Consider the following 26,271-nt stretch of genomic DNA (forward strand, 5'->3'; position numbering starts at 1 on the left):
TGGCAAGAACGTTGAGAAACAAACCCTCACACATCCTTGGTGGGAACGTAAAATAGTGCGGTTAGTGCAGACACTGGAAAACAGCCTAGCAGTTCCACCTGTGACCCAACAATTTTACCTTAGACATATACCCAACAGAAGTGAAAACGTGTCCACAAAAATTTGTGCATGAACTTCATAGCAGCATCATAGAATGCATCATATGGTAAATGTATGTTTAACCTTAGAAGAAACTGCCAAAACTGCAAAGTGACTGTACCATTTTGCATTCCAACCAGCAGTGTATGAAAATTCCAATTGCTCTACTTCTTGCCCAGCACTTAGTATTTTCAGGGTTTGGTTTTGTTTTGAAGTAGCCATTCTAATAGGTGTGGCTTTTCATAGTGGCTTTCATTTACATTTTCCTAATGGCTAATGATGCTGAGCACCTTTTTCTATGCTTATTTGCCATACATGTATCTTTTTAAGTGAAATGTCTGTTCAAGTCTTTTGCCCATATTTTGGAAGGTTGGTGGTTTTGCTATTGAATGTTTGTTATATAATATGAATATAAGTACGTTTATCACGTGTTTTGCAAATAATTTTTTTCCCAGTCTGTGGCTTTTCTTTATTAACAGTGTCTTTTGAAGAGCAGATATAATTTTGATAAGTCTAATTTTTCAATTTTGTTCTTTTAGGGATACTTTATAGTTTCATATCTAGGAAACTGTCACCTAACCCAAGGTCACAGAGATTTTCTTATGCTTTCTTCTAGATATTTAGTAGTTTTAGGTTTTCATTTGTTATGATCCATTTTCAGTTACTGTGGTGTGTATAGTGAGTTGCAGCTCATTTTTACATATGAATGTCCCAGACCATTTGTTTAAAAGACTGCCCTCTACTGACTATCCAAGTTACCTTTGGACCCTTGTCAAGTTTACCATATATATATAGGTTTATATGTGGACTCACTGTTCTGTTTCTTTGATCCATGGGTCTATCAATTTACCAATATCACACTGCCTTGATTACTCTAGTTTTATATAAGTCTTGAAATCAGGTGAGAGTCCTCCAACTTTGTTTTTCAAAAATATTTTGGCTACTCTGATTGTCCCCTTCCATATATATTTTATAATCAGCTTGTTGATTTCTATAAAAAAAATTCCTGCTGAGATTATGTTGAATCTGTAGATCAATTTGGGGAGAATTAATGTCAATAATAATGAATCTTCCAATCCATGAACATGGTAATATCTTTTAAGGTCTTCTTTGATTTTTTTTTTTTTCTTTAAATCAGAGTTTTCTACTTACTAGCATATGGATCTTGCACATATTTTTGTTAGAGATATCATGTTTTTTGGTGCTACTATAAATGGTAATTTCAAAATTTGTTTATGTTTGTCGTTAACATGTAGAAGTATAATTGACTTTTACATACCTTGCTGAACTCACTTGTGAATTCTAGTAGCTTTCTTTTAGATTCTTTGGCTGTTCTATATAGGCAATCACATCATCTACAAATAGAGATGTAGTCTTATTCATTTCTAATCTATAAGCCTTTTCCCCTCCTTACCTTATTGTTCAGTGACCGCTAATACAGTGTTGAATAGGAGTGCCTTGTTCCCAGTCTTAGAAGAAAAACAGTCTTCACCATTTATATGATAGCTGTAGGCCTTTTAGGAAATGCTCCTTATCAGGTTTATTCTTAGTTTGCTGAAAAGTTGTTTTTTTGAATCATAAATTCGTGTTAAATTTTGTCAGACACTTTTTTCTGCGCCTTTTGGGGAAATTTTTTGACATTTAATTCACATACCATAATATTTACCCTTTTAAGCATATAATTCAGCAGTTTTTCAGATATTCACAAAGTCATTTTCTGCCACTTTTGAGATTATCATCCAGTTTTTCTTCATTTGTATGTTGACACAGTGAATTACACTGATTTTTTTGAATGTTGATCAACCTTTATTTCTGGGATAAGTCCCACTTGGTCAGGAAGTATTCTTTTTATATATTGTCAGATTTCATTTGCTAATATAATTACAGAGTTACATTAAAGTCCCTGTGATCTTAGAATAAACATTACCTGGAATATACTTGTCTTATTGCTTTTGAGTAGAAACTAAGAGTGTTTTAAATGGTCTTATAAAATTTACAATTTGGAAGGAAAATTTTCATTTAAAAAAAAAGCCTTTACAGCTTTCATCTTATAAAATCCCTTGGATCAAAAAAGGTCACATTTGGTCTACAGATAATGATAAAATGTGCACTAAAGAAGCCCTACCAAGATAAAAAAGTCAAGTTATTTATATAGTAGAAAATAACTCTTAATAGTAAAGACTTTTTGGCTGATTGGCTTCCCTCTGCTGTGGGTGGCTGCTCCAGAATTCCTATATAAATGCTTAAGGGATGCAATATGATCAATGGTAGGACTGGAGATCCTGGTTTGAAGCTTCATTTACATAAATGTATAGATTTTCTTAACTATTTGTGTTACAGAACATTAAAAATAGAAAACTTTTCTAAAGATATTTTTATTCACATTAATTTACATAAGATTGAGAAAATGTCAGTTGTCCAATATCAAAAAATGGGGGAGCTAAAGCAGTACGTCCCTTCCCCCTCCCCAAATCACTGCTCTGCTTGCCTTTAGTACCTCTAATGTTAACGTTCTGTTTCCCAGAGATCCAGAGATAAGACCTGTAGGTTGCTTTTAGTTCTTCAGAGAAAAGGAAACTAAGAAAGGTTGTCATCGAAAGAACACACATTAAAAGAAAACAAAGAGTAGATTGAGCTTCTGCTGTTAAACAGTGGGAGAAAACAAGACATTCAAATTTCAAAGCAATTTGTGTTAATGATAATTAGGCAACATGAAAGATTTTTTTTTACCTTTGTGTTTTCAGAAGTAATGTCAAATTTATTTGAAAATTAGATCATCTAAAAGGTTTCTTGCATGTTAAATGGTTGAAAGTGGTGTCATTAAACTAAAGAAAAAAATGCAAAACCTGGTTTTTTTACAGAATAGTATAAATGTTTATTTTCTGTATGATTTACTTTGCTGTCCTGTTTTTACAATATAGAAAAGTGTATTCTTTGAATAGCTCTAGTAAATATAAATTTAATCTTTCTACTTTGGGATGTAAATAGAGCTAAAAAATTATATACCCAACCTCCCCAAATAGTCTTTTAAAATTGTTGAATTAATGTGGCTATTAATCTTGTTCAGCAATTTGATGCAAATGCCTAAATACAAAAAGTTGTTTAGTAAGTACTACAGAGGAAAGAAAAGGCTTAATACTTTAGATAGCTTCTTGAATATCAGAAAAACTAGTAGCATATGATTGCACCTTTAAATTTTTACAAGCAAAACATCCTTAAGCAATGTCATCATACATAATCTACAGTTGTAATTGAAATTTCACAAACATTTTCTGCACACTGTATATAAATACACATCACAAAGGTGCAATTAGAATTAACACAGAATATGTACAAAATGAACAAGTTTAGGTTTAGACCAAAAACTTATTGCAATCTTTTGAAAAATAACTTGATTAGATATTATTTTATCCTCTTACACTAATTTACATTTATACAAATTTTAATTAAACATACTACATTGAGGTGCTAAGAATGTTTGCACTATCTACATTTAAAGTTACTGCACTATGACTTTATAAATCCAAATTTCAAAAGGAAGATACTTTAATGAATAACGGAATTCTCTTTTGGATTACTTAATTTCTATTGCCTATATCTTGCATGTTCATATGAACATATATACACACTTAATACATACAACTATAGAGTCCTTGTAGGAAATATAATAATCATATACTTATAATTACTGAGGATTAAGGTACCTAACAAGAGGCCTGACTTTCAACATGTTTTTTTTCTTATCATAAAATCTAGAGTCCTATTACAACAGGCTCTTAAATTCATAGTTTTTGGGTTTTTTTTAAAAAATGACCGGTAAGGGGATCTTAACCCTTGACTTGGTGTTGTCAGCAGCATGCTCTTCCAAGTGAGCTAACCGGCCATCCCTATATAGGGATCCGAACCCGTGGTCTTGGTGTTATCAGCACCACACTCTCCCAAGTGAGTCACGAGCCGGCCCTTAAATTCATAGTTTTTGAATTATTAATTACTGAAAAATGATTTAGGTTATTTTGGTAATTATATGAAAATATTCATATATTCGGCTTACCAAAATCACTGGCTAAAAATAATGCCATATTAAACTTCCCTTATAAAAAGAAATCCCACCACAATTTTGAAATCTTTGTTAGGAGGCCCACTTCAGTAAATCAAGTAAGAGTCTTACATTGGTTTGAAACCTCTTAGTTCAAAAGTCTACAAAGAACTGTTTCTGTAGATGAAAAATTATTTTCTAAATTCATCTCTTACAGCTTCAATATTCTTTATTCCTCTATCCAAGCCAAATTTTATACTTGATAATTATGTGAGGTTCTATATTATCGCTACATAATAATAATGTTTACGTCTATTCATACATACCTCTCGTTTTAATAGTACCCAGTAATCACTTTGACAATTTATTATCACTTCAAATATATACTACCTCTTCGAAAGAAAATGGAGACATCCCAGAGCATTTCTTAGCCATTCCTTATTACAGAAACACATTGCCGATTCTCTGAGAATTATTTACTGTCCCTTAATAATAATGTTCTTTTTTTAAAAAAAACAATTTTTTATGTTAAAAGTGTGCCTGGGAATTGCTTTCCCCCTCTGACATTCCCAAAATGACAAAAGGATATTATTCCAGAATCCACCCAAAAAGCTGATTTTTCATAGAAAGATAGTGGTTTTCTAAACACAAAATGTCATTTGAATATGTTTCATAAAAATTTGTTTATGTAGACATTCTATCTGAATATATTCTAGATCTAGTACCAAAGAATGACTGGGTAATACCAACGCTGCTTTGGCTTTTTCTACTGAACAAAGTCATACAACGCCATACTTTATAAATTATATTATAGTAATTTATAAATGTTCTTTGTCAATAGTCAGAAGGTTAGAACAGCTAATTCTCAAGAAACCCAAGCAAATTAAAAATCTATATAACACAACAAAGAAAAATTCAATTTAGAGGGGACATAAGCAGATTTAACTAATATTTAAAATGTACCAATTTTCTCATTTAAAATTTCTTCTCTTTCAATATAATTTTAGATCTCTTAAAACAAGGACTGAATTAAAATACAGTAATTGTTAAACTTCCAGAAAATCAAGTGTCCCTGCACCTTAAATATTATATACAGTTCCATTTATCAGTCTTTGTGCAAGAGTTAGCAATTCATGGCACAAGGGTCACTTTTTGCTTTTCCTGCAGAGTTGATGACGCTCATCAAACATCTTCCAAATTCCTCAAGTATCATCCGTTCAGCTGCTGCCTTTGATTTTCCTTTCTTGTCTGCCTGCTCTGCCTGGGCAAGAAGGCAATTACACGTGGCTTCAGCTACCTCCTTAGTTACAAATGTAAATGGCAATCTGAAACGATTTTTGAGACAGAAAGAGATAATAATGGTGTTTAAGAACAACAAAAATGGGTAACATTCTTTCATCTGGAAATCTCTATCTATCGACACTTTCATGATTCACCAGCACAATGAGCATCACAATTTGCATAATGAGCAAAAGCACATCCTAAAGAGCTTTAAAAAGTTGATTTGGGCTGGCCGCTAAGCTCAGTTGGTTAGAGCGTGGTGTTGATAATACTAAAGTCATACGTTCGGATCCTCGCACAGCCAGCCACCAAAAAAAAAAAGTTGATTTGGTTTTATTACTGAGCAATTTTTTAAAATATTCAGGAAATATAATATTTAACATAAAACACATGACTTACTTCCTAGACAAGGTTATCTGGTTGAACAAAAGACGTAATTCTATCTGTAGACTGGATGTTTCTACAACTAACGTCCTCCCAATTCATGAATGTAAGCTCCATGAGTACAGTCTGTTTTATTTACTGCTGTTTCTCCATTGCCTAGAATAGTGCCTGACACACAGACACATTCCAAGAATATTTGCTGAATGAATGAAGAAATAATATTGATGACTGAGTATCTCTTGGACAACATTAAGAATAAAGCACTTCACCATTGTCCTTCATATTGTTTGTAAAAAACAAACAGGAAAGCATACCAAAATTGTCACAACAAACAAAACAAAACTGAAGAAACCAAATGCTGTTCTATACAGAGTTTCATTCATGAAGACCTGAACTATTAATAAATCAGAGCAATCCATCCTAAGGCTTGCTATATTCTAGCCACATCAAGTCTTAAAGCTTGCGATAAATCAGGCAACCTAATCTAACCATAACTCAACAAACTGGAAGTAAGCAGTCACTAATAGAAGTGCACTGCAAGACTAAATGAAGTCTGAAATTAAGGCCCTCTGTGACAACAAAGGGTAATTGAGGATTCGGGCTGCCAAATAGTTTTACAGAAATCTTTAACATACAAAGAAGCACTTTAAATTAGAAAATATTAATATTATGATAATACTAATACTACAATAACATTTTATAATTATTAATACTATATAAGTGTTCATTATAAAATATTTGGAAACTATAGAAAAGTAAAAGGAAAGAAAAAGAATTCAAGGTTTCTGTCACTCAAAGCAAAAAGCTTGTTAACATGCTGGTATAAATTTTTCAATGTAGGGTTTTTTTTTAACAAAGTTTTGATTATAGTGCATACTTTTGTGTTTTTTTATACTTCATATCATAAACGTTTTCTCAAGTTGAAAAATTAATTATAAATATTTTACTGTAGCAATATCTTTAGTCTCCATATGGAGATGCAATTTAATAATCTAAAGGTTTATTAAAGACCACAAAGAATCCTATGTTATAACCATCATTAAGGTGTCTGCCCATTTCCCCTTTATTCAGTCAAGAACCATTTGCTGATTATAATCCAGTTGTAAGTGCTTTTTAGAACTAACATTTGAAATATTTTGTACAAAAAAAGGTTTACTTTTATAAACACTGGAAGTTAATTCAACTTAGGCATTTTAAATAATATACCATTTGCAAGGTTCATTGCATGTAATAATTCCTCAAATTAACATCTTACAAACTTTCTAATACAAATCCACATCTAAATCACAAACTATGTCACATCAGGCTCTGACAAACACTGGGGATAGAAATGCTTTATTCTTTACAACCACCTGGTAAGGTCTTTTTTAAGGATAAGAAAATGGAGACTCAGAGAGATGAAGTGCTTGTCTAATTCACAAACTACTAAGTAAGTACAGAGAGTATTTAAACTCAGGTCTCCCCGACTTTAAAGTCCAAACTTTTCTACTCCAGAGCTCAGCAATCTAGTGAAAGATAACAATAAGGGATTATGTACAATATTACAGTGTGATGGGTGGTCTAATAGGATAGAAAAAGTGCTTCAAGAATGTGGAAAAGGCAAGAGAAGGTAAGAAAATGTGAAAATACAAATAATTATACTATCTGTAAGAGGAATAAAAAAATTGGTTTTCTTACAGGTTTCTCAAATTACTCATCTTAATAGGGAGAAATCCAATTAAATTAAACACAGTGAACTAAAGAATTACTGTGCATTTTGTTTTAGAATTGCATAATATATCTGACAGTGGTTTTTCTGTTACCTATAAATTCCTTTAAATGTAACTAAAAATGGAAAGAAAATGCAAAAATCAGGTTTGCAACAACCAAAAATATGAACTCAACTTTGCGCCCCCCAAAAAGAAATTTCCAAAAGTGAATATTCAGGAAATACTATAAGGCTGGCCAGTTAGCTCAGTTGGTTAGAGGGAGGTGTTGATAACACCAGGGTCAAGGGTTCAGATCCCATACTGGCCAGCTGCCAAAAAAAAAAAAAAGTACTATAAAAAGAGATAATATTGACTTACTTTCCTCCTCCGCTATTCAAAGCTGGTGTTGGCCTAGTAAGCAAGTCTGAAATTTGAGAGGATAACTTAGTCTTTGCTGCTGTTTGCTGCTGTACCCTTACTTCAGCTGCATCTGCCAAGTGCATCAATGTCTTTCTTTCTGGGCTTTCTTCAAAATTTTTACAGCCAATACATTTGCATATCGAGGAACACATTATTTTTGCCTAAAAGATTTACAAAAGAAAAGTTTCCAAATCAAAACCAAAAGACATTACTACAGGTAGATTCTAAAATCAAATCAAGAGATAATAGCATTACCTGGTCAACTGACATAAGATTAGATGGAACCATCTATTGCTGACAAACACTAAATAGGCTAACTACGCATGTGGATATGTCAGGTATTCTTATGTCTGAGAGTGGCTGTACAATTCCTGTGTTCAAATCCTTCCATGTCAATTTTCCCCCACTATGAATACAGATTTTCCTCCTAATGTGAATAACATATGTTGTTCATAAATATGAATGATACATTAAAATATTAGTAATAAGGGACATCCAGAATCCAACCACCAAATCAAATAACCATTAACATGTTGGTGACCTCCCATTTATGCAAACATATTTATAATTTCATATTAAAGGAATTTTATAGATACTATTCTTATTATGGACACCTCCCTCTTCAGATTCTCCAAACCCTTCATTAACTCAAATCAAGCCAGTGTGTCCTTTCATGTAAAAATATGTAAAATATATATGTATTTATATAAAAATGTAAACCTTATATACATACATTAAAAAATATATAATTCTCTCTTGTTTTCTAGTTTGTTTTACAAAATCATATACCTACTTTCCTGCATCTTGCTTTTCTTATACTATAAACACAGAATCTCTCCCTCCAATTCCTCTGCATAGCCTGAATTCATTCTATTTAATGACTGGGTTTTAATCCGTGGTATGATGTGCCACATTTTCTTGGGTATTCGTTCCCTGATCAATGGGCATTTATTTTGTTTCCAGTTCTTGATTACCACAAATGATGCATAAAAAGATTTATATATATATATATTATGCTTTTATTTCTCCAAGCTAGATTTCTAGAATTGGGCTCACTTGTCAAAGGGTATGGTGTTTAAAAGATGTGACCTCACATCAAATGTATAAAGGAAGACTTTCCCACATTCCCTCGAACAATGGATATTATAACTTTTTAATATTTTCTATTCTCATTGGAGGATGGCATAAAATGAGACCTCATTGTTATTTAATTTACATTTCCTGTATTCCTGGTAAATTTGAGTATCTTTTTTCAGCTGCATTTTCTTCAGTGAACCTGTGTCAATTTAAATAAACTACTCTCTCTTCTTTCTAGCAAAGATAAGTGGACCACATTATAAAAAGACTCACTCTGCTTTCTTACAATATACTAGTAAATTCCATTTACCGAAGGAATAAATAGATATGTGTTTGGGTTATTTGGGTTACAGTGAGCCTCTGGGACTCTAACTAAAGCAACACTTTATAAACATCTAAGGATGAAGAGATAAAATCCGTGACCCCAGGGCTGAGGAAACATACCAATAACAGTACTTTGTGTTATATTTTAAGAACCATGAGAAAGATATTAATAATGTCTAACAGGAGTTCAGGAGGGAGAAATTACAATGACAAGGCATCCACTTAGCTTTGCTAATCCAATTCCCCTTGTAGCCAGAAAAAACGGGAAGGAGGGAGGTCACAAGAAAAGATACAACCATTCATCCAATCAACAGGCCTGAAGGCATGTGAAAGGAACATAAATGTGTTGTCCAGATGCAAACCAACTGGACTAAAAAACCAATTCAACTGAAGAGCATGGTGTCAAAAGAATAACAATTTAACACAGACTATCAGACAACATCATAGCTGACTCATGGCAAATCAATTAGCTACTGTTATTGATAGTATAGGGTATTCCAAGTCTTTCCATTTTTTGGTACATGAATTTTGGAATGACGAGTTAGTTATCATATTGTGTCTGTCCTGACACAATTTCATTAGAATGTTAGGTTTCGGGCCGGCCCGTGGCTCACTCGGGAGAGTGCGGTGCTGAGAACACCAAGGCCTCGGGTTCGGATCCCATATACGGATGGCCGGTTCGCTCACTGGCTGAGCGTGGTGCTGACAACACCAAGTCAAGGGTTAAGATCCCCTTACCGGTCATCTTTTAAAAAAAAAAAAAAAAAAAAAAAAGAATGTTAGGTTTCTCTCTTTTAGCACTTTTCAATCAGTCCACTACCTTTTCTACTTCTATTAATTCATAGATTTGTTAACCAGTTCAATTAAATGATTTGTTGGTGTATGTTTGAATTTCATTTGCCCAGCATGTATTGACTGTTCAAAGCCATACACATGAAAGGGGATCTTTGCCTTTCTGACTTTCTGACTCAGTTTTATATCAATTTCTTCCTTCTCTTTTTTTGGGGACTTGGTTTGATAGCTTACAAAAATAAAAATTGTCTGCATATTAATTGTTACATATTCTTGACAGCTTTTGTATAATATGGTTTGTAAATATAACCAGCTATTTCATCAAGTATTCAAATAGAGAGGAGAGTCAAAATATTCCAACACTGGATGAAAAACTGGCTTACTGAACTTGGAGATGTTATTTAAGAGACTTTCTTTTTTTGTGTGTGTGGCTAGATATAGGTATTGAAGCCTGGACCATGGTGTTATCGGCACCATGCTCTAACCAGCTGAGTTAACCAGCAATCCCACATTTAAGAGATTTTCAAAAATAATCATGACTTTATGCAATTTTAACTCATATTGACTACAGAACTAACAAGATGTTACTACTTTACTTCTTGAGAGGAGTACTGGACCTTTTAAATAAGTAAATTAGGAAAGAATTCATTACACAGAGAATGTAGTCTGCAAAATCTTTACTCTGACACATTTCTTATAGGAGAGGGCACTGAGCTGCAGGACATGCTCCTACAGCTGGGAAAACCTTACCAAGGGAGAATGTAGCCATTGGTGGTGCTACCTTAGCAACTGCAAGGCTAGGCTTTCTGCCAAAACTAAAAAAAGTCTTCTGAGAATGAAATTTGAAAGAATGGAAATATAATAGATGAGAAGAGCCAACTGTAGGAATGATTCAACCCAAAAGCCTGTCAGTAAAAGTCTCAGACATAGCAAGAAACCAATTATGGTAACCTAGGGTTAAAAATCTCAGGCATGGCTAGTTTGTTATATTTAAGCTTTGAAAATAAAAATAATAAACTATATAACAATGTGTCTGACGCAAGAAAGAGATGATTTACATGGCATGTGTCGAAGATTTTCAACTACATCTTCCAGAGAAGATGCCTGACCTATAAATAAAAACAGCCAGCCGAGTGGGACCACAAAACAGTGAAAATGGATACAATCACCTCATGGTGACCAGCAGTCTCATCCAGCAACATTCCGTATTCCTCCTTTCCTATTTTTATGCTCACAAAGCAAATTTCTTAACATAATTTAGTTTTCCACAAGCATTGTTCTTCAAGGAGGCACTACTGGCATTTGGTCAAGATAACCCTTTACTTTCAAGACTGCAACCTGGAATGCAGGCTACTTTTAATCCACATTTATTTCCAAAAAGCCTGTGGAGAATGATAGGTAGTGCTGCCCCTCAGCTGAGAGCCAGTGCTGCAGTATACTGTTTCCAAACTACTTGGATGTTATTATATTTATTGAAAAATCAGTATACTGGTGCTCCGATTTGCATACTTCTGGGTATAATGACGGTAAATCAGCTAATGAGACCCAAGCTGTAATGACAAGCCCAAGGTACTGATTCTCTGAAGTCCTGCACGGAAGACTAGAAGGCCTTCCTCAAACAACAGCCCCTGGACTGACTGCACATTTTCAAACTGCAATAATAGCAAGGTGACTGCCCAATATTCAAGTAAATGTTTGTAGTATGTCCTTTCTAAAAGTGTTTTCAAAAGATGGTTCGATTATTTTCCCCAACCCGTATCTCACCTCATAGCATTCACAGTAGTTTTTAAGACATCCTGATCGCTTGCAATTACATCCTTTGCTATGACGTCGATCTGATTCTCCCTCCTTTCCTTTCCCTATCTTAGGCTTAAAGGCTTCTGGATTTCTGTCAAGGCATGCCTATCAAAAAAGATCAAATATCGATTGAAGTTAAATCACAGCAGATGAAATTTAAACACTGCAAAGGGAATATTTTTCTTTGTAAGACAACTGTTCTTCAAAAAACAGGTGAAACTGGAGATTTTTGTCAGTGAAATGAAATGAAAAAATAATCACCTTTATTGCTTTTTGCCTTTCATTTTCATGTTCCAAATTGTTATAACAATTAGTACAATTGCAGTTATTGCAAAATTCACCATTTGCAAAGCAATCACAATATCTGGAAGGTAAAAATCAGTATAAGGTAAAGAAGTCATTAAACAAAAGCCAGTAATTATCTGATTATACTGTGTGTGTATATATGCATACATATTATATATGCATTATATATGTGGTAAATAAAGCATTTTAGAAAGGTACTCACAGCTACCTAGTTACAGAGTTGATATATATCAATTGTCAACCACATACTAAGGCTCAAAATTTAAGTCACCAACTCCTAGAATTTTGGCCTGGAAACTTAGTCCAACTAATAACAGCTGTCAACACAAGAGCTATGAGATTTTGTGTGCCCCCAAAGTAAGTTATTTCAAAATCCTGAAAAAGGAAAAACATTGGCTATATTCTATTAGTGGAACCTGCTCACCTGAACTACAGTAGTGCTTCTTTGGATTCTAAGTTCCCAATAAGACTGATGCTTTTCATTTAACTGTTTCATGTCAAACCTTTTAGTTTAATCTAGTAAGCAAATTAATCATACAGTGATTTTTCAAACTACTCAGAGTAGGAGAAGAAATACAGAAGTCATAAATAAGATCAAATTTATTATAATCAAGGGCAGAAATTATGTCTGTCTCATGGTGCTGTGTCCCTAATCCCTACTCCAGTGACTCATGCATGGTAAAGACTCTAAAATTATTTTTCCTAATGAGTGAAAGAATATTTTTACACTGCCACACAGGTTTATGCTCAAACACTCACTTTTATGTTTATCTAAGTTACTTAGACTTATGAAATTGGTCTGTTAAGAATTTTTAGTTAGCTCCATTTATTTTAAAGAGCATTTCCAGTTAAATCGAGCAAGCAAACAGTAGCAAAAACACTTACAATTTCAAACACAGCGATTTTGTACAATTACAGGGCTTTCTGGGCCGACTGGCAGACTCTGATGGGATTATGCTATACAGAACAAAAAAAAAGATATACATTTTAATGAATTAAAGGTAACTATTTAAAATTAGAAAGGTCTCCAATCTGTAAATTCCCTCTAAAATACAGTTTTAACAAATATATGCATCTCATAAAAATTTGCTATGTTGTTCCATTTACATTAAGTTCAACGGTAAATTGTAACATGAAAAGAGAGATAGAAAGCCAAGATATAGGATATTATTTTTTGGAGAAGAATAAGTTATTGACAGCTGCTAAAGAACACTCCACCAATATTCTACCTTCTGAAAGAACAAAGTTGAAATCTCCTCAAAACTCTCAGCATTCAAATATAAAAGGTAGTGAGGAGAAAGGGGTATGTGGAGGAGGAATTGGGGGTGAGAGTATGAACTGGATCCATGCAATTAACAAAGCACTCCTTCTAAGATAATATATTACAAAGGCAGCAATGAACAGATTACAAACAAACAAGAAAAAAAATAAGGACGTAACATAATTTTTTAAATAGTTAACATCATTTTAAAACATATTTGATGAGAGAGAGAGAATAATAAAACAAATGTGGCAAAATTGATGAATCTGAGTAAAGAGTATTTGAGAGTTCTTTATTTCTGGAACTTTTCTGTTTGAAGTATTTCAAAATATTGTGTTGGGTTTTTTTTTTTGGTATTTTTTGCTGGCCAGTTCAGGGATTAAACCCTGGACCTTGGTGTTATCAGCACCACACTCTGACCAACTGAGCTAACCAGACAGCTTGAAGCATTTTAAAATAAAAAGTACCTTAAAGGCATGTTCAAATGGCTTTAAGGGAAAAAGTCAAATAGGATGTATTTTGGAATATATATATATATATTTAATACTGTATTTAAGCTGACACAACAACTTAACTTACATATTTTCAAAATACTCACCCATTGAATGGGAGCCTTGCCTGAGTCTGGATACCAGATGTTCCAGTAAAGTTAGAGTTGCTTGCTATAGACACATATGAAGACTGCTGTAGCTACATGCAAAGAAAGGAAATTTGAGATCATATTTGCAAAAATGGACAATACTCTCACATATAATGATCAGTAAGAAGCACAAATTCTTCTATAAAAACAGAAAATACAATGTCTGTATAAAATATGTGTACATAAAAAAACAACAAAAACATAACTGAGAATTTCATACAAACACCTACCTCATGGAACTCTTTTAAAGACCCAAACCAATACTAGAGGTAAAAATAATGTGAGCATTTCACGGTACTACATGGTATAAACATAAGAAATTACTTCATAGAGGAGTAAGTATGTCAGAATTATAGGAAATTCTAGATGAATGCCCTAAAAGTACTGTAATAATTGTACTGACTAGAAAAATGCAATGTGCCTACTTACAAATAAAATAGGTACTATATTGATTATTCATCACATTACAAATCATACAGAATGAGAAGTTACGTGCACAATAACTGAGTTTCTATTTTATACTGATTTATTAATGCTAAAAATACAGAACATTTTTTTATCAGTAGCCACATAACATACTCCAAAGTACATTTCATTACACATGTGGATTTCTGTTTCCCTTTCTTATAATCTGAGTTGATCAATTCAACAGTTTTGAACATGGTGCTAATTTGCTTGATCCTTCCATGACAAAGAAAACTTCTGTCTGCTTTGTGTAAGTAGCACTCCCAATCCAAGCGGACAGATCACTAAAGATATGTCACCTGGCAATGCACCTCACGGTTTATTTTCCAAGCACAAATCGGTGGCATCATATTCATGTGTGAGGACGAGCTTTATTATAGTGAGTCTTTTCTAAATTCATGTGCACTCTGCTGGTTTTAATCTCAACTTATTTTCTCTCGTATCTCCATAGTCTTGCCCTCTCACCAGGCTGCTCTCAGCTCCAAAATTTCTGTGTTATGTCTGACTTGTGCTGCATATTTCTAAATGTTCAAGATACACAAATAATCTCAGAAGTTTTAGTTAACTTTTCAAGATTTTGGAAAGAGCCATTTTAATCCTGTTAGATGTCTTTTAAGTAGTTTGAGAATGTGATAGCGCTAGACATCTTAGACCCACTTATCATTTTTGAAATGCAATGACTTCATTTTTCCCCATACCTGAGTAACATACTGAGCTGGAAGCACTGCATAACCCACGTTTCCTGTTCCTGGAGCTGGTGCCAGGACAGTGCCCGGTGGCAGGTTAGTGAGGTTGGGCTGGATCTGTGGCAGTGGTGTGGCAGGCATGATAAGCCGTTGCTGTGGTTGGCTAGTAGTCACTATTTGTGAAGTTGGATTGATTGGTTTTGGAACAACCTAGAGAGAAATATATTAATGATTACAAAAATAAATTTGACAGCTACCCAATTCAGTATAAATCTCCTGTAACCTAATCTTAACGTTCAATTTAAGAAATAAATTGTCTGTTTGGGAGAGACTGAGAAAAGAAATTATATGATACTCACTTGTTTGACAGCCTGAGTTTGGACAAATGGAACCGACATCCGCACTGGGGTTGTATTAACAACCACTGGCTTTGCTTTTTAAAAAGGGAAAAAATATGAACAATTTATTTACAGAAAACAGTATTTAAAACACTTAAGAATACTTAGCTCTCCCAAGATGTCTTCATGTAAGAACTTAAAGAATTCTACTTGTTTCCTATTTTGAGTAATCTTTAACCAGGATAGTTATCTTTCAAAATTGCTTACTCCACACACTAAAGAATTTATTTCTAAGACAGCTATAATCTATCTACTCTATGAGGAAATATTTGTAGGTTCAAGACATTCCACTGAAAATACTTCAATCTATATTCAGATGATTTATGTACTAAATCCAGTCAAATAAAATGTTATATAAATAAAAGAACTGACATTCATAAGCTTGGGTGCTATTTCTAACTGCTGTGTTTTTATTCAAACCAGAGAAAATATCTTTCTTGTACGAATCAAAATTTACAGAATACACACTAAAAGGCAGCATAGCATAAAGGTTAAGAATATAAACTCTAAAGTCATAAGACCCAGGGGGATTAAATCCCTGTTCTGCCACTTTCAAACTATTTAAACTATCTTTGCCTATATCCTCATCTGCAATATGGGGAGCATCTAACTCACAGGGTGTAAGGATTAAACATGTTAATTTATGAGAATTAATTAGAACAGTGCCTAATAAATAACAAGTGCTCAATGAATGTTACTTGTCATTACTGCTATTGCTGTTGTCTTTATTACAACCATTACTACTCTATAAATGGCACTGTGGCCAGTGTTCCAAGGAACTAAAGTACAAGATATCTGCTCTCAAGGAGATTACACTCTAGTACAGCAATTTAGGCAAGTACCCAAATGAGATAAATCCTATTAAAGAAGATAAACAAAGTGTTCTGGGAGTTCAAACGAGAGAGAGTACACCTGATTGGCAGAGGATGGGACTATGGAAGGAGTGCATGGAGGACGTGGTACTGAGATGGGCCCTGATCAATGAACAGGTCACAGATTGGAGGAGGGCAGGCAGAGGCAGAAGCATGAGAAGTGAAGGCTTGATCCTGGGAAGCTGGAAAGCACATTCACGTAATGCTTGTGAACAGAGCACGGTGGCTGGAAACTAGGGTTAAGTAGACGAACATAGGCACAAAGGCAGATTGCAGACATTTTGTTGAGGACCTTGAATGTTAGGGTAGAGATCTGTATACTTAACCTGTATTTTTAATTCAGTAGGCAATGAGGTTTATGGGGATTTTTAAGAACAGAAATATCATTAGAATAGCATAAAAAGAAATTGTACAATTTGGCAGCATTGTGTAAAACAGAATGGAGTTGCAAGAAACTAGACAAGTCAGTGCAAAACATGAGGTCTAATCTGGCGTGACAGCACTGGGAATGAAAAGGAAAGAGCACATGCGAGAGAGCTGGTACAGGTGAAAGGAACACAACCTACCAACCTCGGAGTGGCAGGAACTATTGGAATAAGGGAAGACAACTTAAGTTATTGTAGAAATTTCAAGTGACCAAGAAAATGGCAGCTGTTAGAACTACAAACTCAAGGATGAGCCGATTTGAAGGGAGGATGAAACCTGACATGGAGAGATGCTGTGAAGAAATTCAGGAAAGAGGCTAGCACTAGATCTATATGTTTGGATCAAAAGAAGTACAGTTTTTAAAACTGCCTACTGCTGTTTCTGCAGACTAAAGCAGGGATTTCAGAAAAGAGAAAGCACACCTGTTCAGATTTCATTTATGCAAAAGAAGGCCTGGAGCCTGGTCTGAAAGAGAGGTTGAGATAATGGGATCTAAGCTGCTCCAAAGAAGAAACTAAAAACAATAGAGTTCCTTGCATAGAAAGATTATGATATTAACAGATTTTTTACTTTTGTGAGGGACTGGAGACCTGATGGCTGAAGACAAAAAAGTTGAGAGTCCTAGAAGAGAACATTAGAGAGAGGGTACTCTGATCTAAAAGCGAGTAGACCACTGCAGCAAGGTGACAAACTAAAGGGGGGAGGGAGAGCAAGAGACCTCCAGAAAAGAGTGTATGATTAGTGGTGATGTTTGTGTAACTCTGTGAATATACTATAACCCGTAAATTGTATGTTTTAAAGAGTGAATTTTATGGTATATATGAATTATATCTCAATAAGGTTTTTATACAAAAAGAGTGTATCACTATGAAATATAGGAGCAGTAACATCTGATACCCAGTTTGAAGTGGTTCCTGTTCCATTCTGATTCTCTTTAATTACACCCAAAAGCGTTAGCAAAGTTATAACCATTGTAGACTGGTCTCAGCAATAGTAGAAGGAGTTAAAAGGTGAGGCTGAATTCATGCTTGGGACCTAGGAGAGTAGAGTCCCTCCCTACCTACTCTTGGAGAGATGATGTTCACTGTTCTATGAGCACACAGAACAGAGATGCTGAAGCAAGAGCAACCAGCAGTGGAACATAAGAACTTCCTGGTTGTCCTGAGAAATAATAGGAGAGTCTAACCTGCTGTCTGTCCTCAAGTCACATCAAGTGGTCCCCACCCCCCCCACACACACACCCCTCTAGAAAACTTAGGAATTCAAGTTTACATTGGTTTGGCATCTGCGTGCTGGGTTTTAACTGAAGCCTGGAGAATGAAGAAAATATAAAATGAAGTGGTCAGAAAAAAGACACTATAAAATACCAAGGGAGTGTTATATAACAAAGTCAACGGTCTGTATTTCTTCTCCTCCTTACCTCAGCATACATTATCACTACTGCAGTTTTCATAGAAACTGGCATAACCTCCTATTCTTAGTCGTTAATAGGAATTCTGAACACTCCTTTAGAATAGCCTCCTTCCAAACTTCAGAAACCACACCTGCCAGTGTTTGAGGATTTTTAATTTCTTAAAAGAATGAATTTTATAAAGTGAGTTCTTCCCTTACCAAGATGGTAGACCATATTCTTAAGAGGTTAACCAAGCACTCTCCTGGGTCCTTCTACTATACTGCCTGCGATTGAGCCAGCAACTAACATGGTAGAGACTTTGAATATTGGTTCTTGAACAGCTTTGGGGGGGAAATGTATAAATGGAACCCAATTCCCTTTGGCATTTAAGTAAATCCCTCATAGGAAATTGGGCCCTTAGAAAGACATATCAGTACAACTGATGAACTGGAGGAACTATTTAGTGTATCTCTAATAAAAATTGTAAATTTAATTCATTATTCCTGTGAAATAATATATATTACATACACCCATACAACTATGATTCTATTTTACTGTCCTTTACAACAACTGCTGATTCAAACTCTCAGCTGAAATGCCACACTTAATCAGGATTTCAGCAGGAAAAGGACGAATGTTCTTTAATCATGTTAAAAGCACTTATCACTGTTTTTAAAAAAATGGTTACTAACCTTGCTGAAGAGGCTGAGTGTTTGTACTGGGATTCTGACTAACTGGTTGTGTTGAGCTACTGGCTGTCGTGGCAGTAACAAGCCGGACATAATGAAACTTGCTTCCAGGCACTTGAATCTGCTGGACATTGGGAGCGGTTGCCAGAGGAATAATTGTCTTAAATTGTGGTGTGCTCACTCCTCCAACAGTGATGGTCTGCACAGCTGATTTCACTGCCTATTAAACAATACAACATGGCTATCATTAATCTGGAATTCAATTTTCCTACTTCTTTTAACTTATGACAATTGCTCAAGTAATAAAGTATGCTCCTGTATTTCGTCAAAAGCTGTTGAAAGGAACAACCTGTTCAAAGAAAAATGAAAAGCATAGAAATGAATGCAGGAGTGAAACCAAAATTAATGAATTCTACCTTCCATCTCTAGTAGTGAACTTCCTTGATAGTCCTGGTTAGAAGACTTGCCATAAAGAAATTATGATTTAATTTGCAAGGACTTACACGGTTTTGTTAATATCAAGTAAAATTTATAAAGGTATTATTTTAAAAGTCCCAGAATTAAGCCCTATATTCAATATAGACAAAAGAAAATATAGATATTTGGCTTTATTGCTACCCACCAAATTAACTATGACAAATTTTATATTAACGTGTTCTAAAGGAGAAAGAAACTCAAATGAAATGCCCATCTTATGCCCTTATTAAGTCTAGTCAGTTCTGAAAGGCTTATAATACTTCCCAGGTACAAAAGTACCCACTAGCATATGGGCAGGAGAAAAAATTCAGTCCAAAATTACTTCAATTTTGGTTGTCTAGGGAAACTAACTCGTTTTGGGTGAATCAGATCTGAGTCAATAGAATCATTTCAATTTATTTTAATCCTTTTCTGCAGTCAAACAGAAAGCAATGATACTTCCCATAAGTTCAACGAAACATCAGAGGCAAAGCAGAACAAACTAGTCTTCTGAGATGTCCCTAATGGATGTTAAACCAATGTATGACACACTGTCATACAAAGCAAAGGTCCAAACAAGACTGTCTAGTTGTATGGTATTATTTTATAAAGAATTACATCCCCACCTATTTTACAAAAAGTCCTCATGCTAAAAGACAACTGACATATGATGGAGGAAATCTATATTCACTATGTGAATAATAATTTAGGAAAGAATAATACTGAAAATTTTGAACATTTTCATAAAAGTCCAGGGGGGAAAAAAACAATTAAAAAAATGCCATTTAGTTTGGAAATTCTAGTCAAAGGAGATTACTTCAGCATAAAATTATTCATATATTATCATTAGAAAGAGGCACCAAAAAGATTCAAAATAAAGACAAAATGTAACAATAGCCACAGCACTCAGTGAACTAAATGAAAACAGAAAACCTACGAAACAGGATAAAATGTATAAATATGGAAGCTACTGAAAAATCAAGCAACCTGTGAGACAAATATGTGCAATGCTACAAGAGACAGTCTTTAGGAAAAAAAATACTGCCTTAAGAAACAAGGTGCTTCAAATATAATAGTTACATGTATTGAGTACTTAATATGCAAGAAGGACAGTACAAAAAACTCTACATAAAATTATCTGATTTAAATCTAGCAACCACATTAATAGGCAGGTATACTAGGGCACAAGTGCTGGGGCTGGTTTAGTTAAGTTTACATAGTATCCCTCTTTCTATCTTTTTAAAAATAAATTTTATTGTGTGTATTCAACATTTACAACATGATGTTACGGGATATGCACAAATAGTAAAATGGTTACTAAAGTGAAGCAAATGAACATATCCATCATCTCACAGAGTTGCCTTTTTTTTTTTTTTTTTTGTAGAAAGAGCAGCTAAAATCTACTCATTTGGCAGGAATTTCAAATACAGTAGCATTTTATTACCTATAGCCCTCATGCTGTACAACAGATCTCTAGACTTGTTCATCCTACATGTATGCTATATTTATATCCTTTGACCTACTTCTCCCCACTTCCAAGGTCCCCCTCCCCTCCTGCCTCTGGTAACCACTGTTTTGTTCTCTATTCTCCTTGCCCTCCAGGTTCATCCATGATGTGGCCAATGACAGGATTTTTTTTTTTTTTTTTTTTTTTTTGACTGATAAGGGGATGGCAACCCTCGGCACAGTGTGGTCTGCACCACGCTCAGCCAGTGAGCACACTGGCCATCCCTATATACGATCCGAACCCGCAGCCTCGGCGCTACCAGTGCCGCACTCTCCTGAGTGAGTCACAGGCCGGCCCAGGATATTCTTTTTTTAAGGCTAAATAATACTCCATTGTTGATATATGAGTATATATACTACAATGTCTTTATCCATTTGTCTATCAATGGACACTTAGGTTGTTTCCATATCTTGACTATTGTGAATAATGCTACAATGAACACAGGAGTGCAGATATCTTTACGAGGTGGTGATTTCATTTCCATTGAGTGTATGCATGGAAGAGGGATTGCTAGGTCATATCGCAGTTCTATTTTTAATATCTTTAGGAATCTCCATACTATTTTCCATAATAGTTGCACCAATGTACATCCCCACCAACAGTGTGCAAGGGTTCCCTTTTCTCCACACCCTTGCCAAGATTTGTTATCTTCTGACTTTTTTATATTAGCCATCCTATTGGAGACGAGGTGATATCTCACAGTGGTTTTGATGTGCATTTTCCTCATGATTGATGATGTTGAGCACCTTTTCATATGTCTGTTGGTCATTTTCATGTCTCCTCTGGAGAAATGTCTATTCAGGTCCTCTGCCCATTTTTCAATTGGGTTGTTTTTCTACTACTGAGTTGTATGAGATCTTCACAAATTTTGGATATTAATCTCTTACCAGATGTATAGTTTGCAAATATTTTTTCCCAGTCTATAGGCGGACATTTCATTTTGTTGTTTTCCTTTGCTGTGCAGAAATGTTTTAGCTTGATGTAGTCCCATTTATTTATTTTTGCTTTTGTAGCCAGAGCTTTTAGTGTGATACCCCAAAAAAATCATTGCAATGCCAATATCCAGGAACTTTCCTCCTCTGTTATCTTCTAGGAGTTTTATAGTTCCTATCTTGTGTTTAGGTCTTTCATCCATTTTGAGTTGATTTTTGTGTACGGTGTAAGATTAGGGTCCAATTTCATTCTTTTGCATGTGGAAATCCTGTTTTCCCAGCATCATTTATCGAAGAGACTGTGCTTTCCCTGTTGTGACCTCTTGGTGTCCTTGTCAAAATTAATTGATTGTATATGTTTACATTTATTTCTGGGCTTTCTATTCTGTTCCACTAGTCTACATGTCTGTTTTTACACTAGTACCATACTGTTTTGATTAATACAGCTTTGTAGTATAATTTTAAATCAGAAAGTGTGATGCCTCCAACTTTGTTTTTCTTTCTCAGAATTATTTTGGCCATTCAGGGGTCTTTTGTGGTTCCATATGATTTTTAGGATTCATTTTTCTATTTCTGTGAAGAATGCCATTGAGATTTTGACAGAGATTGAGTCAAATCTGTATATTGCTGGGTATTGTGAACTTAATTCTTCCAATCTGTGAGCATGGGATATCTCTCTATTTGTGTCTTCTTCAATTTCTTTCATCAATGTTCCTTTTTCTATCTCTTCATGTTCAACTTTTCCGTATTCTATACCTTAAGCTACAACTCTTACAAGCTGTATATAATTGGGTCTCTTTTTAAAAAACCAGATCTGCCTATATTTTTAATCAGTACACAAGTATAAGTCTGTTTACATTTAACATAATTAAATATTTGGATTTATATCAATCATTGTACTGTTTCCTATTTGGAACACCCATCCTCTTCTGTTCCATTTTCTCTCCTTTTCTGACTTCTTTTGGGTTAAATGTTTTATTTAATTTTCTCCTGTATTAGCTTGTTATTTATACATTATGTTACTATTCTTTCAGTGGTTATCCTGGGATTACAATATACAATGTAGGAATATAAATTAGAACTTTATACACCATGCAGACAGTGAAAGAACACTAACACCATTTACTCTTGCTCCATCTTTGTGCTGCTGTTAAGTATTTTAATTCTACATATAATTTAAATTCCACAAGATAGTTATTTAGCTATATCCACAAATCTACCCTTTCTGTCTTTCCTACATCTCCATGCTTCCGTTTGGCTCTACCATTTCTTAGCTATATGACCTTGATTAAGTAACTAAACTTCTGAAAATGGTACCTTCCTCATAGGATTGTTGTGAGGGTTAAATAAGTTAAATTATACAAAGTGCAAATAATATATCACATGGTACAATGCTCAGTAAATGTGAGCCACTATTTGCATCATCATGCCCATTTTAGATAGAGAAACTGAAGCTCAGAAAGATTAAGTAACATCCCCAACATCACACAGTTAAAAAATAGCAGAGCCAAGATTTGAACCTGATCCAACTCCAAAGCTCATCCTCTCAACCAAAACATACTATCTTCTACTGTAGATTCTTGATGAATAGTTATTAAATGATTAAATAAAATAAACAGCAGCCAGTCCTCAAGAACTCTGTTAAGAACGAACATCACACATCTGCCTCTAAGAAACACAAAAGCATTTTTAATTAGTTAATGTATTGAACAGAAGTATAAACAGCATTTTTTAAAACTTTTATTTTATAATAATTTTAGGCTCATATGAAGTTGCAAAACTTATACAGAGTTCCCATGTACCCTTCCCCCAGCTTTCCCCAATACAATAACGTAACAGACCTTATTCAGATTTCACTGGTTTTTACATGTGCTTTTTTTGGATGTATTGTTCTATGTAATTTTATCACTTGTATAGACTCGCATAATCAACACCATCATCAAGACACAAAATTGTTCCATCACCACAAAGAATTTCCCTTGCACTACCCTTTATAGTCACACTGTCCTCTCAGCCCTAATCCTTGGGAACCACTGATCAAGCCATATTTTTTAATCACCTAAAATATTACAGAACATATAAAAGTTACTACTTAAAAACCGCAAAAGACAGAATCATTTAAACATGCTTGATTGCTTGAGAGACTTCACAGGTTGGCCCCTTCCTTGACTTACAGTGACCTGCAAAACTCCACGTGAATGCCTCTCTCAACATACCCCATTGCCCATAAATCAATTCACGTGCATTCAATAAAAATATTCTTTCATGTTATCTCTTTCATGAATAACACCTTTAACCGCTGAATTAGGAAGCAAATATCCTAATTTAAATTTAAAATAGCTATGTTTAAAATGTATTAGTGGCTGACATCAAAAACATGAACTTGAGATATTTTTTTATTCGTATCATTTTGTAAGCCATTTCTATTTAAGATTAATATCATAATTATATATTTAAGATAATTTCTTTGATCATTATTTTTCAATTAGCAAATGCCAAAAGTCCTTATTTAATTGCAGATTTACTTAAAAGAAAAGGAGGAATAAATCATTCTTTTGTTCTACAAATGAGGACTCTTTTTACTTGGTGAATTTGGGGAGATACTGTATATACATGTATACAGATAAAGATATATATATAGACACGGCTCAAGTACTATTCAAAAACACTGCATTTGTAGGGATACATATTGTTATGCTTTTTCAAAACTTCTGACAATGTTTATAAGGCTTAGCATCATGGAAAAATTATGTTTACATTATCCTAATTCCCAAACTTCAGGTTATTAAAATAAATAAATCTGCCAACAAGCAAATTTGAAAACTTTAAAATGCTTTCAAGCTAAAAAAGACAAGCGAGAAAATAAGAAAAGATAAATATTATATGAACTACATGACTAATGACAGAGATCACTACCAGAACTTTAAGCACAGACTTATTTACTGGTGAAATATTACAAAATAAATGTAAGGCATTTGTTTGCTATTTTTTTCAGGGATATTAACTCAACTTATGTTTTATTGACAGTTATTAATTATAGTGACAAGGATGAGTAATTTAAATGTGATATATTAGTATCCATGGAAACAGTCATGGAAGGGGTCAAATGTGGCATAATTAGACATATGTGGCAAAATTGACAAACTGCTTTCTAAGGAAATCATGAGCAGAAAACAGCCCTAGTAAGGATTTAAACATATTATCAAGATAGGGTAAAAAAAAAAAAAAAAAAAAAACATGGGATTAGCCTAGAAACAGAGTGCTAAAGGTCAAAGAAATAGATAAGAGAATCCATATATAGAAAAGTTCATGATGAGAGTTGGCATCTCAAACCAATGGAAAACGATGAATTTAGTCCATAAATAATGTGGATTGGCTATTTGGTCTGAAGAAAAAAGCTGATCCCTATACCTTACTCCTTATAACAAATTCCAAATGGATCAAAGGTTTAACATAAAAAAACCCAAAACTGGCATAAAGACAGATATATAGACCAATAGAATAAAATACAGAGCTCAGAAATAAACCTTCACATATACTCTCAAATAACTTTCAACAAGGGTGCCAAGATTGTTCAATAGGGAAAAGACAGTCTTTGACAAATCATGATTGGAAAACTGGATATCCATGTGCAAAAGAATGAAGGCGGACCCTTACCTAACACCATTTACAAAAAGGAACTCAAAAGGGATCCATGACCTAAAATGTAAAAGCTAAAACTTTAAAACTCTTAGAAAAGACACAGGGCAAAAGCTTCATGATATCATTGGATTTAGCAATGATTTCTTAGACATTACAACAAAGATGTAGGAAACAAAAGAAAAAATAGACAAATTGGACACGGCAAAAATTTTAAAATTCTGTGCATCAGAAGACACTATCAGCAGAGTAAAAAGGCAACCCACAGAATGGGAAAAATACCTGCAAGTCATATATCTGATAAAGGGTTGATATCCAGAATACACAGACAACTGCTAAAACTCAAAAACAACAACAACAACAAACAACCTGACTCAAAAATGAGCAAAGGACCTGGATAGACATTTCTTCAAAGATATATAAATGGCCAGTAAGCACATGAAAATATGCTCAAGATCACTAATCACCAGGGAAATGCAAATCAAAACTATTAGTTACCACCACCCTCATTTTAGGATGGCCACTATCAAAAACAAGAACAAAAACAAGCACTGGTGAGGATGTGGAGAAATTGGAACACCTATGCACTGTTGGTGGGAGTGTAAAATGGTACAGCTGCTGTGGAAAACAGTATGGTGGTTCCTCAAAAAATTAGAAATAGAAT

At 34.2% G+C, this 26,271-nt stretch overlaps 1 protein-coding gene across 4 annotated transcripts in view; it reads right to left on the minus strand.

Moving 5' to 3' along the window:
• Positions 1-3,548: 3,548 nt before the first annotated feature.
• The window catches only part of LIN54 (lin-54 DREAM MuvB core complex component), a 66,777-nt gene continuing 44,054 nt past the window's right edge, over positions 3,549-26,271 (minus strand). For 3 of the 4 annotated variants that reach the window (XM_063107787.1, XM_063107790.1, XM_063107788.1), the window contains exons 5-13: positions 19,077-19,293; positions 15,655-15,728; positions 15,308-15,505; positions 14,103-14,194; positions 13,129-13,200; positions 12,199-12,301; positions 11,905-12,042; positions 7,906-8,108; positions 3,549-5,499 (exon numbers count right to left, since the gene is read on the minus strand). In XM_063107787.1, coding sequence (XP_062963857.1) covers positions 5,298-5,499; positions 7,906-8,108; positions 11,905-12,042; positions 12,199-12,301; positions 13,129-13,200; positions 14,103-14,194; positions 15,308-15,505; positions 15,655-15,728; positions 19,077-19,293 — 1,299 coding nt within the window. In that variant the 3' untranslated portion in view covers positions 3,549-5,297. The remainder of the gene's footprint in view (positions 5,500-7,905; positions 8,109-11,904; positions 12,043-12,198; positions 12,302-13,128; positions 13,201-14,102; positions 14,195-15,307; positions 15,506-15,654; positions 15,729-19,076; positions 19,294-26,271) is intronic. The other variant, XM_063107789.1, reaches the window with a different exon arrangement.

The sequence above is a fragment of the Cynocephalus volans genome, chromosome 9, assembly GCF_027409185.1.
Source record: "Cynocephalus volans isolate mCynVol1 chromosome 9, mCynVol1.pri, whole genome shotgun sequence".
In the NCBI taxonomy this organism is placed as follows: Eukaryota; Metazoa; Chordata; class Mammalia; order Dermoptera; family Cynocephalidae; genus Cynocephalus; species Cynocephalus volans.